Source organism: Oryzias latipes, chromosome 22 (assembly GCF_002234675.1).
Source record: "Oryzias latipes chromosome 22, ASM223467v1".
NCBI classification, from domain to species: Eukaryota; Metazoa; Chordata; class Actinopteri; order Beloniformes; family Adrianichthyidae; genus Oryzias; species Oryzias latipes.
In genome coordinates this window covers 22,380,682-22,397,757 of record NC_019880.2, presented here as the reverse complement: position 1 = coordinate 22,397,757, position 17,076 = coordinate 22,380,682, and the positions used below count along the sequence as shown (strand labels likewise).

Sequence of the window (17,076 nt, the reverse complement as noted above, 5' to 3'; positions counted from 1 at the left end):
TTTTGTGTTTGGGGGGGTATTACTGTTCTCCTTCACTCTGTTACATTAAACATGAACATGCACTGTTAGATTTCCATGAATATCACTACCGGTACATGCTTTGTTTGCGGAACTATTTTGTGCAACGCAAAGTTACGTGTCTGTATAAACAAAGGCATTCTTCTTCATGGGTGTCAGGCTCACGGCTACCAGAAAGGTGACAAAGTGTCTGCAGTCTGTTTATTACTGGGCAATATATAATATTCTCTGTACCAGAAAGCACAGGTGAAGGCTCGCGTGCAGCTCCAGAGCGGTCCACTGCAGAAGAATTAACACGCACCCCCAACACACGCAGCGCGCTGACACACACACACACAGTCATTCTACAACACCTATATGGTTAGTTCATTAGTTAGATAGGTAGCAGTTAGTTGTTACTGTTATTTGTTAATAAATACTGCGTTGTAATTGTATTCATTTGCGACGCAGCCGCCGAGGCATTTTGTGTGTGTGTGTGGGGGGGGGGTCATCAACATAACATAACATACCCGACATGTTTCAAAGGACATCTTCCTTCTTCGTCACGAAGACGGAAAATGTCCTCTGAAACATGTCAAACGTAACCTGTGTCTGATAGCAAAAGAACCAAGAAGTCAGTGAACTACAGACACTATGAACTTTATTGCACTAACTGTAGTTTATTGTCTGAACCGGATAATGGTTGGGCAGGAAGGGGGGGGGGGGGGGGTCAGCAGCGTGGTTTGCTTCAATAGAACAAAACCAAAAACAGGCACTGAGCAGCAATTCAGACACACCATGACATCATTTAAACCTTAACAACATGTTCCGTGTTTCCTCGTGAACATTAAATATGAAGAAAGTGTCCCAGAAGACATAAATAAGGTGAAGCTCGGTTTTGAGTATTATTACGCAGAGCTGATAAAAAGGCCTCATCTGCTTCATGTTGAAGTGAAAAGGTCACAGATTAGAGGGTAGGAATTGGTTCTGGAGTTCACACAGAGTTCTCACAGGTTCAGCTGGGAACTAAAAATGGAAACCACAGCGATGACATGTTCATTTCTCTTTTTCTCCAGAAGAGAAGTAAACCAAGACGTTCCACACAGAGACCGACGTCTTCCTCTCAGTTTACATTGGAGCCTGATGGTTTGAAGTCTAGGGGGGGAGCATGGTCACTACATTCTCATTTGACCGTTTCTCCATTAGTTCCATCAGGTTTCCATGGCAACAAAAAACAAAACAAAGCCCTCAGCTGACTGAGTTTGAATTCTCCTTTACTTATATTCAGTTTCTAATAATGATCTTCAGATTAATCTGCTTACAGTAGGATATTCCCATTTGTGGAGATGTTTTCTTAGATTGTCAAAACGAGGTCTATTGTTTCAGTTTTTTTAAATTCCTACTCCCATTATCGTCTTATCTATTGTGAAAGTGTTCTCAGTAGTCTTTTAATTAGGATTAGGCCTGCACAATAAATTGCAAATTTATCAATATCACAATTTCAAGCTGTCTAATACGCATATCGCAAAAGTCGTCAAAAATTGCAATAAATCTTATGGCAGCTTGAAGTATTGAATGAATCAAATAAATCACTTTTTGCATTTGCCAATCGGATGGAGCCCTTTTAAGTTAGATGCTCGCCTCCTATGTAGACGAGGGTCATTTGGAGTAGAATTCCAATTATGTTGACTCTTATGTAAATCAAACTGTTGCAGTGAAATGGAAATTACGCTTTTGTTTTTTTGTTATTTGTTCATTTTATCGCAAGTTATGTTATATCGCCATGGCAATATTGACCACTAATATAGCAAATCATGAGTTTTCCTCATATCCTGCAGCCTCTTTCATGTAGTTTTTTGCGCCAAAAAAAAAACGTGTCGTTTTCTAAGACGCAGTTTTCGCAGAGCAGCAGGAGTTCATCAGAAATTCTCCACTGAGTTGTTGGCTGTTGGTGCGGAGCAACCCCGCCCCCTTTCCCGTCACCCATAACTGAGAGCTCTCTGTTTATGCGTTCTCCCACTAGCTTCATGCCTCTCACAACCCCAAAATAACAAAAAATGGCAAGCAATATTGGAGCAATCCAGAAATGGAGTTTTAACCGTGTTTAATCGTATATATATATGCCCTCCATCATCAGAAAATTGCCAGAAGAAAGTGTTAAAAACACCATAAACGCGATTATCATTGGTTGTGGGTCTTTAAGTAAATGTTTGTTAGGGATAAAGAATATTCTGTGTTAAAAGATGTGAGGCTCAGTTCAGATGCTATCGTCTCTCCTGCAGTTATTCTCCTTTTTTCATTGCAAAGGGACTTTTGTATTCAGTTGATTAATTATCAACAGGCAGATAACAACAGACATATATATATTAGATTACGGCAAAAATGCTCATTTGTAGATAAAAAATAAAAAATAAAATAAAATCAAAATGTTACAGAAGAGAAAATTCTACTCTGCGCTGATCTGATGAAGGCAGCCAATGCAGAACAACCAGGTGTGAATCTGAACCACAGCAGGTGACAGTACAGTATGGATTCTCCGTGTGTCAACAATAAGAACTTCTTCTGCACTGCTCTCACCTGTAGGAAATGTTGAAGCCGGTCAGGTTGTAGGCAGCATCGCTGAAGAAGTGCAGCAGAGCGAAGCCCGACTGGGACACCACCTCAGGAACCGTCTCATTGCCGTATCGTTCAGGAACAATCAGACCACTGCAACCATGAAAGACGCAGCATGACAGGAGAGTTATTCGGACTCTAATGCACGCACTGTCACACCCAACAGTCCAGAAATGAGCTTGCTCATGTGAAAACTTCCAATCACTTTCACTTCTTTCTATTGCAAGTTAATTTGTAAAACTTGTAATATAATCCTAAAAATCTTCTAAAAAAGACCTATAGGGCGAAAAAACTTTAAGGTTAAAAAAATACAAAACTATCCTGGTGTATCTTGCAGTTGTTTGGATGAGAATGTCATGGCTGGATTTACATTTTGTCCATGTTATCCAAAAGGCCTCTAAAAAATTACCCACAGGCCTTGTGTTTTTGTGTCAAACAGATAGTTTTTGATGAAATATCGGCCCAACAGAAGCCTTAGTCACATGCACCCGCACAGCGGTTGAACCATAATGGGGGCTTCAGGTTTTTGGGTCGTCTGGGCGGATGTAGAGAGGGGCAGCCGTATCTGAGGAAGAGCCCAGGTGTGTCTTGCAGGTTCTTTGGGGCTCGTGTGGCCACCTCTAGGGACGTCAGCAGAAACTACACTCCAAGTCCAATTTCCTCATTTCTAACAGGCAAGGAGTGCGCACTTATCTTTTAAAAAGCACTAACAGGCTCCTTGTGCGGTGTGCAGGATTTCGTAGGGTCAAAAAAATTTAATAATGTATACTATACTACGCCCGTGTCTCACCCTTACATGTTGCATAATTATTCTCTACGTCTTGTTTGAAAACAAGCCTTACCCAGTCTCCCTCTTGTTTGTCATGGCTGTTGTTTGAGCCGGTCATCACAGGTTAACCGAGTCGTCTACAACCTTAATATTTCGAGCGGGCCACCTCATGCCTCGTATACGTTTGCCCATTTTTTGCAGCCCGTATCTACCCATAAGGGCGGATGGGACTGAGGTTTAAGGTCAGTGAATGTGACATCAGGGAGAGCTTTGAACGAATGAAGATGTCGAAATTAGTGGAACCAGATGATTCCACTAAAGGAACATGTCTGGAGCTCAGCTCATGATAAAGACAAGAATCAGACGTTGTAAGACATTTGAGAAAACAAAACCGTTTACAAGGTGTTACTGAAAAGGGAGAGCAAGGTCATCGAATTTCTTGGGATAATGATGCTACATTGGTTCATTTTCTCAACACGTATTTGACAGACAGCAGCGCTTATTTCCTGGACCAAAGAGCAACTGAAGTTTCTAAAAGACTGCTTTGAAACACTCGAAGCTTTGACGTTTCTCGATCAAGAAAATGACATTTTGGAAAATGGTGAAATAAAAGTATTCACTGAACCATTGATGTTTTCACTTTAATGTGGTTTCCCTCATTGCAATAATCAAAAAGTATTCCTTAACTTCATGTGTCTTTGGTGTTTTTTTTACTCTGCTACAATATAAATGATAGGAAGGCACCAAAATGATGACTTATGCCAATCTATGTATTCACATTGAGTAAATGCAAAAATATTAGTTCCAATTTTCTAAGTTAGGTCAGTGTTTTCTTTTTTCAGTGTTGGACATAAGAAGACAGAATAAACATTCTCACAAAACCTGGAGAAAATCCAACTTGAAAAATGACACGCTCTTGGCAAACAAATTCTAAAAAATAAGAGACATTTCAAAATATTTAGACTATTATTTTGTTTTAATTTTTTTGCCAGAAATGTAAAACAATGTCGAATAGAAACAAACAGATGACTGGGAAACGAGGCGTTGCACCAATCTGTAGCAGACCTACCTGAAAGCAGCAAGTAGAGGGGCATAAATGGAGTCCCCGTCGTACACATAGAGGTGGTCCCAGCTGCATTCAGTGGCAAAATGGTTAAACCGCAATCGCAGAATGGTGTTGGGTCTGAAAAACACACATCAGAGCTCATAAACACACCCATAACCAAACAAAGAAAGACTTAGGCTAGGTCCGAATTCCCACCCTAATCCTTAACTACCAAAAACCTATATGGTGCGGGTTTATCTAGTACCCTGGATTTTAAAAGCAATTCGGACACTATGCTCACTATACTATTTTTAAATGGCAAATATGACATCACCGATTTCATGAAGTGACAATCTAAGCCATATGAGCGTGTTATGTTTTTTCAATGACTATTTATGAGCCCACTGTGTTCCGATGAGGAAAACGTTGATGGTTTTCTAAACAAATACATTTAAATAACATTTTTTTCACAGAAATTGTTCAAACGCAATGCATTGTGGTCTATAGTTGCCAATCTGGTGAGCATCGATGCACGCTGTTTTTTTTTTTTGCAAAGACTTTTGGGAAATTTCTAGGGCTGTGGATTTTAAAACTGTAGATTCGGACAGCATTACAAAATGACGAATGCACCAAGTAGTGAGTAGTGAAGGAATTTGAATACAACCTTAGAACTTTTTCCAAATATTCCTCTTTCGCAAAAGTGTTCTCAACCACAGGAAAATGTGTTCACCATTTCTCATAAATACATTCATGTGTATTTTACAGGACTAATGTCCCAATTCAACCCAAGGAAATAGTTATTAACCATGAAACTGATCTTATTGCTTCTTTCAGAGCTGCTCTGTGGTTTAATAGTTACTGAAAAGTCCAACATGCAAACTTTATTAAGGAAGGACTTTAACTAAAGACCCAGGGGGGAGGGCAACAACACGACATGTTACATGGCAACGTTCAAAACAGCCCCATACACAGCTCTGCTTCCTCTATGGACTTCACCGTGTTATCTATGAAAAATTCCCAAATGGAGCACATGCTTTAAATCATGTGCGAAGCGGGAGTTCAGGCCGAGAAGGTGGCGGCAGACAACACGGCAGCGGGCAAATATGAGGCTTTCAATTGAAAGCTTTCAGGCAAACATTAAATCAGTCTAAGCTCTAAAGGAAATCATTCAACTGAGTTTTGGAGGAAACAAGGAAACATTGAGCATAACTTAACAGGAAGCTAAATGACGAGACAAACGTTATGAATGAAAACTTTTTACTCTAATTTATTTTGGGGGGTATTTTATCACTGGATTGTCCCCCAAAGATAGAAATGGCGGCATATTTTTACTTAGCCAACAAATAAACAAGGAAACTGTTGCAGCCTCAAGCTTCAGACAGAAAACCCGACTTGTGACCTGTCAATAATTCATCATAGCGAGTCCTTTTCTTCTGTTGAGGCTTTTATTGTGGACTGATAAAGACCGACATCAGGAACACACGGCCCTGAATGAGGGGAGCAGCCCGGCCAAAAGGGTTTAATCATTACAATTAACACGATGTCTTAGCAAACACACAAGACAAAGGCAGAAGGAATCTTTGAAACCAACACCGTGCTGCCACGTTCCATCAGTCTACTGCAGATTCTACAATTGTGTGATCCCCAGTGGGACTCAGAAAAATTCCCAGGTGAGCTGAACCCTGCAAATCCCTCACAGCAGAAGCTGAACATTTCTCCTTTTTTCTTCCATTTCATTCTCCCTGCAGAGGAGCAGGAGGTTCAACACAAGAAGACAACTACAAGCAGAAAAGTCAGCTGAGATCTAAACGGACACCGCTTCCTTTTTTATGAACAATATGCCTCATTTTTCGCAAAAGTTCGTCTTCGTGGGAGAAACGCAGACACGCTGCCGAGGCCGGCTCTAGGATGATGTCATAAAATGGGCGGCACCCACACAGAGAGAAAGGCGGAGCCTCAGAGATCGAGTCGTCTTATGAATGAGCTGTGAAAATAACTCATATTTCATTTGAAAAATATCTCTGTAGTGTGCAAAAGGTAATATATGATCATATATATGGACATAGTTTACTCTGAAAGGCTTAAGAAAAGCAGGATATAAGCCCTTGAATTACCGCATGCTTTACTTTGTAGGTTTGAACCGGACGTCGATCATATTAGCGCTCCTTAAATACAGATGTGCTCTCTGCGGAGGACTGTTGCTTTTTTTTACGTTACAGTGTCACAACCTTGAAACAACAAACGTACAAAATGTTGGAATCATAGCAAAAATATGCAAGCCTAGCAGGGAATAAAACAGCAACAAAAAGGAGGGAAAACAGTACCATCGCCAGTACAAATTGAAGTTTTAAAGGACAAGACGGTAATCGTTTTATTGCTTCTAAAACTGAAATTAACAAGGGTTCAGAATGTTCAAAAATAACGTGTCATTTTAAAAACACCATAACTGTTACGGGCGCCAGTCACAATAACGTATTTTTCAAACAGTAGGAGGAGACTTCCGGTTTCCGTTGAGGACTTCCTGTTCAGCTGAAGATGTCTGCAGTCAGGTCCCTCTAGTTAAGAATCGGTCAGGAAAAAACTAAATGTTCCATTTTTATGGGTAAAAACTAAATATGATGATGAAATAGTGAAAAACTTAATGACAGGTACTCAAAAAAGACACTTTGGAACATTTAACTACTTAATGCTGCAATTCATTTCAAACTATACAAAAAAATATTCTAATGTGTTTTTGCCTAAGAGGAGTTAGGATGATATGGAATGTGGTCAATTAGCCACATACAGCATAAAGGGGTTATATAGCAAACGTCCCATTCCGATCATCCTCTGATCGGAATGGGACGTTTTCTTGGACATAGTGTCTGCAGAGCAGCAGGACTTCATCAGAAATTCCCCTTTGAGTTGTGGATGGGACTGTTGGAGGGGAGCAAGCCTGCGCTGATTTCCCATCATGTCTTTGTTTCCACGCTCTCCCGCTCGGTTACATGCCCCTCACTACCCAAAGCCAACATTAGCCGTACTTACTGCCCCTCTATCAGCCAGGTGCACTTTGTCTTGTACTTATAGTTTCCAGGACCATCAGTCAAATACCCAGAGAGTCCCGTCAGCCTGAAAAGACAGTGAGATTACACATGAGCAGAGAGGCACTTCAGTGACACCACAATTCACATTTATATAATTTCATAGCATTACCTTATTATAATAAAAATAAAAAAATGCTTAGTCATTTATTGAAGATGGTTAAATTGATTGATTTCTAATGATTTCACTTCACTTGCTCCAAAAATGGATTCATGATTTTTCCTAAAGAAACATAATTTGCACATATTTTTAACTTTTGATACTTGATCAGTTTATGATATAAAGATTTTTGAAACAGTGTTGTCTATTTTACTGATATAGTATTATTTTTTAATCATATACATGAATTTTATAATTAGCAGAATCTGCATATATTTTAGATAAATAAATTCTATCTTATTCTAAAATAGTTATGTATATTTTTTTTTACAAAAGAATTAAGTAATTCATCTTTATTGCTTTATTAATACCTAAGGATTATTAATTCTGTCTGATAAAGTTGGAACCGGATGATGATAAATCATGTAATAAAATGGTTACAGTAGAACAGGGGTGGGATTATAGAAGTTCACTTCCTTCTACTCCCTTTCAAGCAATATTTATTAATATGTCTAAATATCCCAAGTTTGATACGTCATTGTATGACTATACAACTAATGATTGTAATGTTTTTGTGTATTACTCTTATTTGATTGCTTGAAATACACCATTTCAAATCAAAAACAATTTCAAATAACCATTTATATTCAACCTGAAATGTTGTGTTAGAAAAAATTTACGGAAGCATAAAAGCATGCAGCTCTGCTGTTGCGCAAGAGTTGGTGATCAGAGCTCCGGGAACACAGGTAAACAACCTCTGACACATGACTTTTTAGTTCCTGCACCATTGTGGTTGAAGCGAAATGAGGATGCAAGGCCAGCAGCGTGACGGGCAGGTGTAGACACCTAGCAGAACCGTACGAGACCTCTTATTGTTTAACCAGTTCCATCTGGATGACTTGGCAGAGGAATAGAGCTCAGTTACACAGGAGGCACCTGGAAGTAGTCTGAGCTTGAGTCATCACTGATGCGGTCTCAAGGTGCACGACTGCGCTAATACAACCAAAACACAGCCACGCCCTGAAGGCTGCTGAGAGAGCAGAGCTATGGAGTCAAACGTGTTTTCAGGAATCCACAACCTGAAGTAAATAAAGAACTTCTGTTTCACTTCCTTCATTGTGAACCTCTTCACTCAGTGGCAGGACCAGAACTCCTCAATTCTGTTTTTGGTTTGAACCCATGTAGCATACAGCACAGCAATATTCCATCAGTTCATAGAGCGTGCAACGTCTGGCTTATGGCTGACAACATACAGTTCAATGATCCAGGGAGCTGCGTGCGACAAGCAGCCCAAGGTCCAACGACGAGCGTGTTGATGACAACATCACGGACCAAACATGTACTACTGCTGAGCTGGCTGCAGCTGGTGGGAGAGTTCAGCAGCTCAGGAACCCTAAACTCAATTCGTTCATGAAACAGCAGATCAGGCCTTATCTGTCTTTTATAGTTTTATGCGTACCGTCCATCTCTTAAACTCTTTTTTATTTCTTTTAAGCTCAACCTGCCAAGTTAGCCTGCAGCTATTATCTGGCATTTTTACCTTTTATTTTTATGTTTATCAAAAGGCATTTGTCCCTTTCTCAATAAAGTTATTTAAGCCAATTCTGGTGTTTCGTGAGCAAGACTGCATAATAATGTTATTGCTTTAAAGAGCAGCAGTTCAGCAACAAAACCAAAACTGTTTCTCAGAAACTTAAGAGCTGGCGTAAAAAGATAACGCAAAGAAATAAAAGCAGTCAAATGTTTGCATTTGGGGGAAGAGCAGGGAACCAAGAACACTTTTTCCTGGAATAGAAGGTTGCTCCACAGTTTCAAAGAAGGACTACTTGAACCACCTTTTTTTTTCTAGATTAACTTATTTAGTTGATACAGAGACCGTGCATATTAATATACATTTCAGTCAGACAACTCATGCAGTGAAGAAGATTTATTCCATATTTCTTTTAGTTTGGCACAAGGCTTCGTTCAGATGCATAAAACAAAGATCTCCATAGAAAACTTTAGGAATTAAACTACCCCTAACGGAGCTCACATGTGGAGGGTGGGGCAACGAGCGGAGAGCTCGTGGAAATGGAAGAAGAGGGATTGGACCACACCTGGAACCTAAGTAGGACCCTGAATAGGTGAGTTGATGAGACTGAACCGCCCTCAGGAAGGAGTAACTAGGTAAACGCACTGCTCGAGTTGCCCGCTAACTGTTAATTTTACTAAATGTAAAATTAACCTAAAAGTAAATTGACCATAAAACAATCCAGAATCAGACAAATGTATGAACATATACACACACCACCAGGTTTCACCAGGTTTGTCCAAAAAGACACAGAAGAGGACAACCATGACTTTCATGATTTTAGCAAAGTTTAACTCTATTTCTACATAATCCACACACATAAAACCGTACCGAGGCGCCACCAGAGGTCCCACAGCGTCACAGCTCATCAGAAGTTGAGCGTGTCATGTGGAATTGTTGGATCCACAGCTCCTCTGGAAAATCACCAACCACCGTTTCCCAAAACGGCTTCCACGCCCCTCCCACGTGTAAGGAGCTCGCCGCTCCACGGTCTGTAGAAGACGCCGACGTCTCCTTTGATAGATGATGATGAGCGCTAGGGCCGTGGTAGAAAAGTGAATGGATCTGCTGTCAATCAAAGTATTGATCAGATCCGTCGCCGTGTTTTTGAATGACTTATAGTTGCTTTGTGCTTATTCATATAATCAAGATTTAATGGAAACAGACGTTTCCATTAAATTGAGACAAATTTGTGTACATTTGTCATTTTTCTTATGAAAGAGAACAAATGTAATAAAAAAAAATCAGTTTTGCATTTTTGAGTATTTTTCCTTTCAAATCGCTGTCAATCAGACAGTCACAAAGACGTTCGGTTTGTGATGTCACAACGGCCCTGGGGCGCATGTCCACAAGCTCCCTGATTAGTCCTGTGCGGGACAAATAAAGATGGCACATTGCTGCGCCTCCCGCATGCATTTTAAATGCATCCAAAGCTGGATTTTGTTGTTGGCTGGACATACTTAAAATTCAACTTAAAGGTAAAGTCCCAAATGTGTTCTTCGCATTTGTGTTCTCTCTCTGACAGAGTTTAAAGACTTGCTGTCCCGCATTAACCGGAGAGGGTAAAAATAAAAACAAGAATAAAATAAGGGGAACATTATTATCATTGCCTCGATGAGAAGAATAAAAATATCCTAAAGTTCAGGAAGCCTGAGTAGGCTCTGTCTCTATCTTGCCGACTGCCGGGAGCCGCCATAGTGATTGCAATTGCTCCAGCCCCATGGACCCCATGACAAACTGTCCAGGGTGTACCCGTCTTTGCCCAGCATTAGCCAGGACGGGTACTAAACCTTCAAACGTGAAGTTGCAGTACAAAACTGGTGTTGCTTCTGTTTCGCAGCAGACTCTTTGACAACACATATGATTACACAACTCACTTAGAGCAGGATTGTCACAGGACCATTGAACCTCATTGCTCCGTTAACAAGGTAATAAAGACAACCAGAGATCAACAAAACAGAAAACCATCAAACACCAATGCTGTTCTGTGTGGTCACATGATTCTTTTGGTTTCAATCATTCTGAAGTCTTTTTTTTTTCTTTTTTAAATCAGTCATTGCTATAAAGAAGCCTTTTTGAACTTGTAAAAAAATCAGAAAAAGCAAGACTGGCATTTGTTCGAACAAATGTGGTTCTAAAGACAAGAACCAACAATCGCCGGTTACCTCACTGGCCACGCCCCTGTGTGTGTAGCTTTAATGGCAAGTACATAAAGGCATTCTCAATGGAAGGACGATTTCTGGAGTCACCATGGAAACGCATGGAGAACAAAAAAGAGACGATATGTATATGCTGATCGTCCCAATGGGTTAGATAAAGCATCAGTTCACAGAGAAAGATCACGTCTTACCGGTTGTTTGTCCAGATGATAAAGCTAAAAGTTGTTTTAAAGAAGCCGGCGCAGTGATACAGAAGACTTAGGATAGGTGACCCGAACTTCTTTCTGGGGCGTGCGGTTGTCACTTTTTAATGCACACCCAGCAGCCAATCAAAATCGAATACTAATATGTCACGGACCATGTTATAAAAAAAGCTAGAAGTCGGCCAGCTCTTCACCTGCGCTCGGTGACTATCCGGCTAATGTGCGGAAAATCAGACTCCTTCTCTGACCTTTGGAGGTAAATGTATGAGACAGCAGGTCTTCTGTTACTTCTGCTTTGAGCTTAAAAAAGGCAAACGCTGACCTGAACCAGCACACAACACAAACCAGCCTGAAACTTCCTCACAAAGGTTTGGTTTGGTGGAGGGGGTCCATGGAACTCGCCTATGTCTAAAACTTTGACTAAATACAGCTTGAGAACAACCATACCAGGAAAATGTTTGTCTGTAACATATCAGAGCTTAATTTTGAATTAAAAAAAAAGAAGTTCATGGTTTAACGCTTGAATTATCCTTTACCAAAGAGGCCACGGTTAAAAAAAGTTGACTTTAATGAAAGAAATCTGCAGTTTCTGATGTAGCTCAACATGCTACAAATGATGGTTGAATTTAAGCCTCATTACATGTCAGTATCGACTATCTAGGAGTACTGGGCTGAGTGACCCCTTCCCTCTGGCATTCCAAACAGGAAGTACCCGCTGGTTCCAAAGAGCCAAAATCCCATACACCTCGATTGAGAAATAAAAAGCTGTTAATTAGTCATTCTATTGGTCAAAGCAACCGTTCTTGCTCTCATACCTTTTTTAACATCGTCTTGATAATTTGTGTTCTTTTCATAATATCTTTTCTTTTTTGCACGTTATTCAAATTTGGGAAAAGCCGAAAGAGAAACAACAACATTCAAATTATAAACTGACCAATGAGATGCCTCCAAAAAAGTGAGTGGAGCCTGCTGGCCCCCACATCCAACATTCAAAACATTTACTGAGCCCACCTTTGATTGGTAGGGGTGTGGCCTTCCAACAGGCTCACTCCTGATTGGCAAAAGTGGTTGCCATAAAAACATTGACTCAGATCAACCTAGACCAATCACCGACAATTTCTTGACTCCAACGTGGTAACGTCTGTATCGCCAAAAAAGGCGACTCAACTGACTTCATTTGGTTGGAGCCGGAATTAAACCATTTACTACAGGTGACGTCCAGGGATGCTACCATTCAAAATTCTGACCATATGTTACACCATCACACCAAATCATTTACGTTGAAAGCGTTGCACCTCTTATAAAGACAGATTTTCTACAGTGTTGGTGCTTATTTTTGGGGCAGCAGTGGCTCAGGTGGTTGATCGAAGATCCAGCTGATCAAACCCCGCTTTTCCCAGCCAACCGTTGTGTCCTTCACCCTCGCTGCCTCCAGCGTGGTCCCACTGGTGTGTGGATGTGTGAATGGCAGAGCAGCTGTGGCGAAATCAGTAGCCTACCACATCAACAGGGCTATCACATGATTATTTCAGTAGTCAATTAGATAACGATTATTTTTTGATTAGTCAACGATTATTGTTTACGTAAAGTGATGGGCAATTTTATTTTATTTTTACAAACAGCGAAAGTGCTGGTACTCAGTCCGTGGAGGTATGCGTCATGTATGGCACCGCTAATGCTCGTTGTATGGTGCGTTGACAGAAATTGAAATTTTACATGTATAGTTTATGAATTTCAATTTCACCTTACCTGGGACCTTAAACTGTCCCAGGTACAGTTTAAGGTCCCAGGTAAGCTACATGCTAACACAAAAAAAAGCCATAATGGGCTCACAAGCTATTTGGTTCCCGATCCCTGCACTAAATCATTGTCTAAACTTCCCATAGAAATAGTAAGCAAAAAATGTTTTTATAAACATGGGTTTTACTTTACTACAATTGTTGAACAGTAAAATATTCAACAATAATTTTTATGTTTTACTTTGTAATGTATTTTTAATAGTTACCGTCTTTCCATCTTAGATGAAGTCTGTCCCATTAAAACTAGGCTGGCCCCTGTCACTCAGGTTTCCCCTTGGATAAACGACGGCATTCGCCGTCTAAAGATATCTTGTAGAAATGTTGAACGCTTATGGAAAAGAACTCACTTGGAGATGCTAATCTACGCTGTTATATCTTTTCATTTTGAGTATTGCAACTCCATCTTCACGTTTAAGCAAAAAATCTTCAGAACGGCTCCAGGTTGTCCAGAACGCTACTGAAATGCCAATTCATCCAAGTTTTCGCATGTCACCCAGTAATCGATCCAGCTGCGCTGGCTCCCCATCCGTTTCCGAGTGCATTTCAAAATCCTGGTTTTAACATACACAGCTCTTAATGGTCAAGCATCGGTCTGTAGAAAAGACCTTGTGCAACCGTACACTCCCAGCAGGTCCCTGAAGTCATGTGACCAGGGTCTGCTGGAGAACCACTTTAAGAGAAGCCCTTTGTGATTTTGACCCAAGTTCTCCCTATTTACCCCAAGTTATCCCTATTTGACCCAAGTTCTCCCTATATGACCCAAGTTCTCCCTATATGACCCAAGTTCTCCCTATATGACCCAAGTTATCCCTATTTGACCCAAGTTATCCCTATTTGACCCAAGTTAACCCCATTTGACCCAAGTTCAATTCAATTTTATTTGTATAGCCCAAATTCACAACAACAGTCATCTCAATTGGCTTCGTACTGGTAACTGTAAGGTAAACATACAATCAAAAAGGATAATAAATGCATAGAATTCAATAGGATAATACTAAACTTTAACAAAACAGACTAAACTAAGTTCTCCCCATTTGACCCAAGTTATCCCTATTTGACCCGTCCCCTGGTTGAGTGGCGAGCAGCAGTCAGAGAAGCATTTGATAGTTTTACCCCCCAATCAACCCCTGATGAGGAGAGCGAAGCAAGAAGGAAAAACAACTGCTCTTATCAGTTCTTGAGTCGAGGTTCCAAATAAATAAAGAGGTCAAACTTCTGTCATGGCAACTCTGGTGGAAGAGTCCATCTTCCAGCTATTTGTTACCCGCTGCTCAAGCATCTTTAAAAAGAAAACTCGAATAAGAGCCGGATGTGGAGAGTAAACCGTGAACGCCAACATTTGTCACTCATTAACCAAAACTAATTTGATTTATTAATAGAATGAGACATTGGTCGCCTGGCTTTGACTCTACCTTCTTCACATGGACACTAAACCACAACAATCTTGTGTTTTGCTGACATTTTCGGCCTGATTTTTATAATAAAAGCTTCAGTTTTAGGTAATAAAAAGAAGCAGATGGTATTTGTCTTGTTGTCTGTGGTAGATAAATATTCAATAGGTTATAAACCTAAAGGGAATCATTTCACAGAAAATCTATTCATGTCATAAACTGATCAGTCGGTGAAAATCACGTCTAAAAGGGACATGACTGTTTAAGCACCATGAGGTTATTTTTAACAGCGGACTGGATCATAATGACCAGAACCGGGCCGGCTTTACAGCGATGAAGGCTCGTTTCTGAACGCCTCTCCGAAGGCCCCGCTCCCAGCCGATGCCGCGGACCAGAGGAGGCTTTATCCCCCCGGTGAGTTCTGGGTACCTGAAGCGCCCTCCGCAGTGCTGGCATTGGTCCCCAACCCAGCCGGGGAGGCACGCACAGCTGCCCGTCGCGGCGTTGCACTGTCCGTTCATGCAGGGTTTGTCGCATTCCTTCGCCTCGGCGGAGCCCGGCAGCCCGAAGAACAGCACGGCGGCTGAGAGCAGGATCCCGGTGGAGAGCATCAGCCAGCTGCCCGAGCAGCAGGCCCACCGCGGCGCTCCGTGCATTCTCTCGGAAAAAAATGGCTGCTCGAGGCAGTTGCTTCGTCGCTTCAGGGATAACAACCCCGCGAGCCGCTGCTGAGCAGGGCTGCTGCTATCGGCACGGAGGCACGGCGTCCCGGGACGCGAGCTGCGGTGAGTACGGAGGATGCGGTCTGTGCCGGGGAGCTGGTTTACATGCTTCCAGAGCCCCCGCTCCCGAGCGCCGCACCGAGCCGCATATTGACATCCAGAAGTGACGTCATAGGGACGGAAATGCGCAACGTTCCGGGAGCACGCGCGCTGGACTTTAAGCCAACATTATTTTGAAAACAAAGGTCAAGGCCCCGCCCTCTAAAAGACTACATTTCTGACTTTTTTTGTTTCCTTCCTTCCTGGAGTTGAATTGATTGATTTTATTGTCACTTCTGCTTTTAATACTATATTTTAAATTGTTATTATTATTATTGTTGTAATTGCTCTTATGGATTTTCTTTTTCTTTGATTCTTTTCAAGATTCTTTTTCTTGTTCTTCTTTTCTTTTTTTAATGTCTTTTGGTCTCTTAGATCAGGCATGATGGAAGTTTAAACACCAGTTGGCATTGGTTCATATCCAGCATGTTGTTACTGGGAATAAAACACAGACATCTGTGGAATTTAAAGACCTACTCAGAGGAAAATTCTGTTTTGGGTGTTTTTAGCATGTTATTGTGACATTCTTCTGATGATGGACATTAACTGTATACATAAATGAAATTAATCTCAAAATTGCAATTGCATGTATCTTTGAGATTGTCAGGAGATTGTTGGTGCACCTCTCCCGATCCTGGAGGAGTCATACGAGCAGCGCTGCCTACGCAGAGCAACCTCCATCAACAGGGACCCCCAGCACCCCTCTCATGGACTGTTCTCCCTAATGCCATCTGGGAGGAGGTTCAGGAGTATCAGCTGCAGATCCAGCAGGATGCTAAAAAGCTTCTTCCCACAGGCTGTGAGGCTGCTGAACGGAATGTCCTCCTCATGCATTCATGCTCTCACAAACTCCACTCTGCAATAAGACCTAAAGGACTACCCCCAACCCCCCACACAACCCGTAGACACAATACATGGATACAGACTCTAACCCCCCCCCCCATAAACAAGACTGCTGTTAAACGCACATAGTCACTTTCACACTGAATGCTGGTCTATTTTTATTGTATTTTATTTTATCTATTTCACTCATTTAATTTTTTATTCATCTTTTTTTTTTGCTATTTTTTAATCTTGGGTTGTTATTTTATTGCTATTTTTTATTATTGATGCTTTTTTTGCACTGTCATGCTAGTGAGAAACAACATCTCGTCTCACCTGTGTATTTCTCTGCAAATACCATGTGTGGAATGACAATAAAAAATCTTGAATCTTTATCTTTATCTTTGGGGCGACAGTGGCTCAGGTGGTTGAGCAGGTCGTCCAATGATCAAAGGGTTGGCGGTTTGATTCCCCGCTCCCACCAGCCAAAATGTCGCTGTGTCCTTGGGCAAGACACTTCACCCTCCTTGCCTCCAGTGTGGCTTCACTGGTGTGTGAATGTGCATGAATGATCCCGGTGATGGTCAGAGGGGCCGTAGGCGCGAAATGGCAGCCACGCCTCTGTCAGTCTGCCCCAGGGCAACTGTGGCTACAACCATAGCTTACCATCACCAAGTATGAATGAGGAGTGAATGAATAATGGC

At 41.3% G+C, this 17,076-nt stretch overlaps 1 protein-coding gene across 4 annotated transcripts in view; it reads right to left on the bottom strand.

The window, feature by feature from the left end:
* The window catches only part of atrn (attractin), a 143,473-nt gene extending 127,677 nt beyond the window's left edge, over positions 1-15,796 (bottom strand). For 2 of the 4 annotated variants that reach the window (XM_023951773.1, XM_023951774.1), the window contains exons 1-4: positions 15,159-15,780; positions 7,452-7,535; positions 4,449-4,562; positions 2,575-2,703 (exon numbers count right to left, since the gene is read on the bottom strand). In XM_023951773.1, the coding sequence (XP_023807541.1) occupies positions 2,575-2,703; positions 4,449-4,562; positions 7,452-7,535; positions 15,159-15,385 (554 nt within the window). In that variant the 5' untranslated portion in view covers positions 15,386-15,780. Of the gene's footprint in view, positions 1-2,574; positions 2,704-4,448; positions 4,563-7,451; positions 7,536-15,158 lie in introns of all 4 variants that reach the window. The other 2 variants (XM_023951772.1, XM_023951771.1) reach the window with 2 other exon arrangements.
* Positions 15,797-17,076: the final 1,280 nt, after the last annotated feature.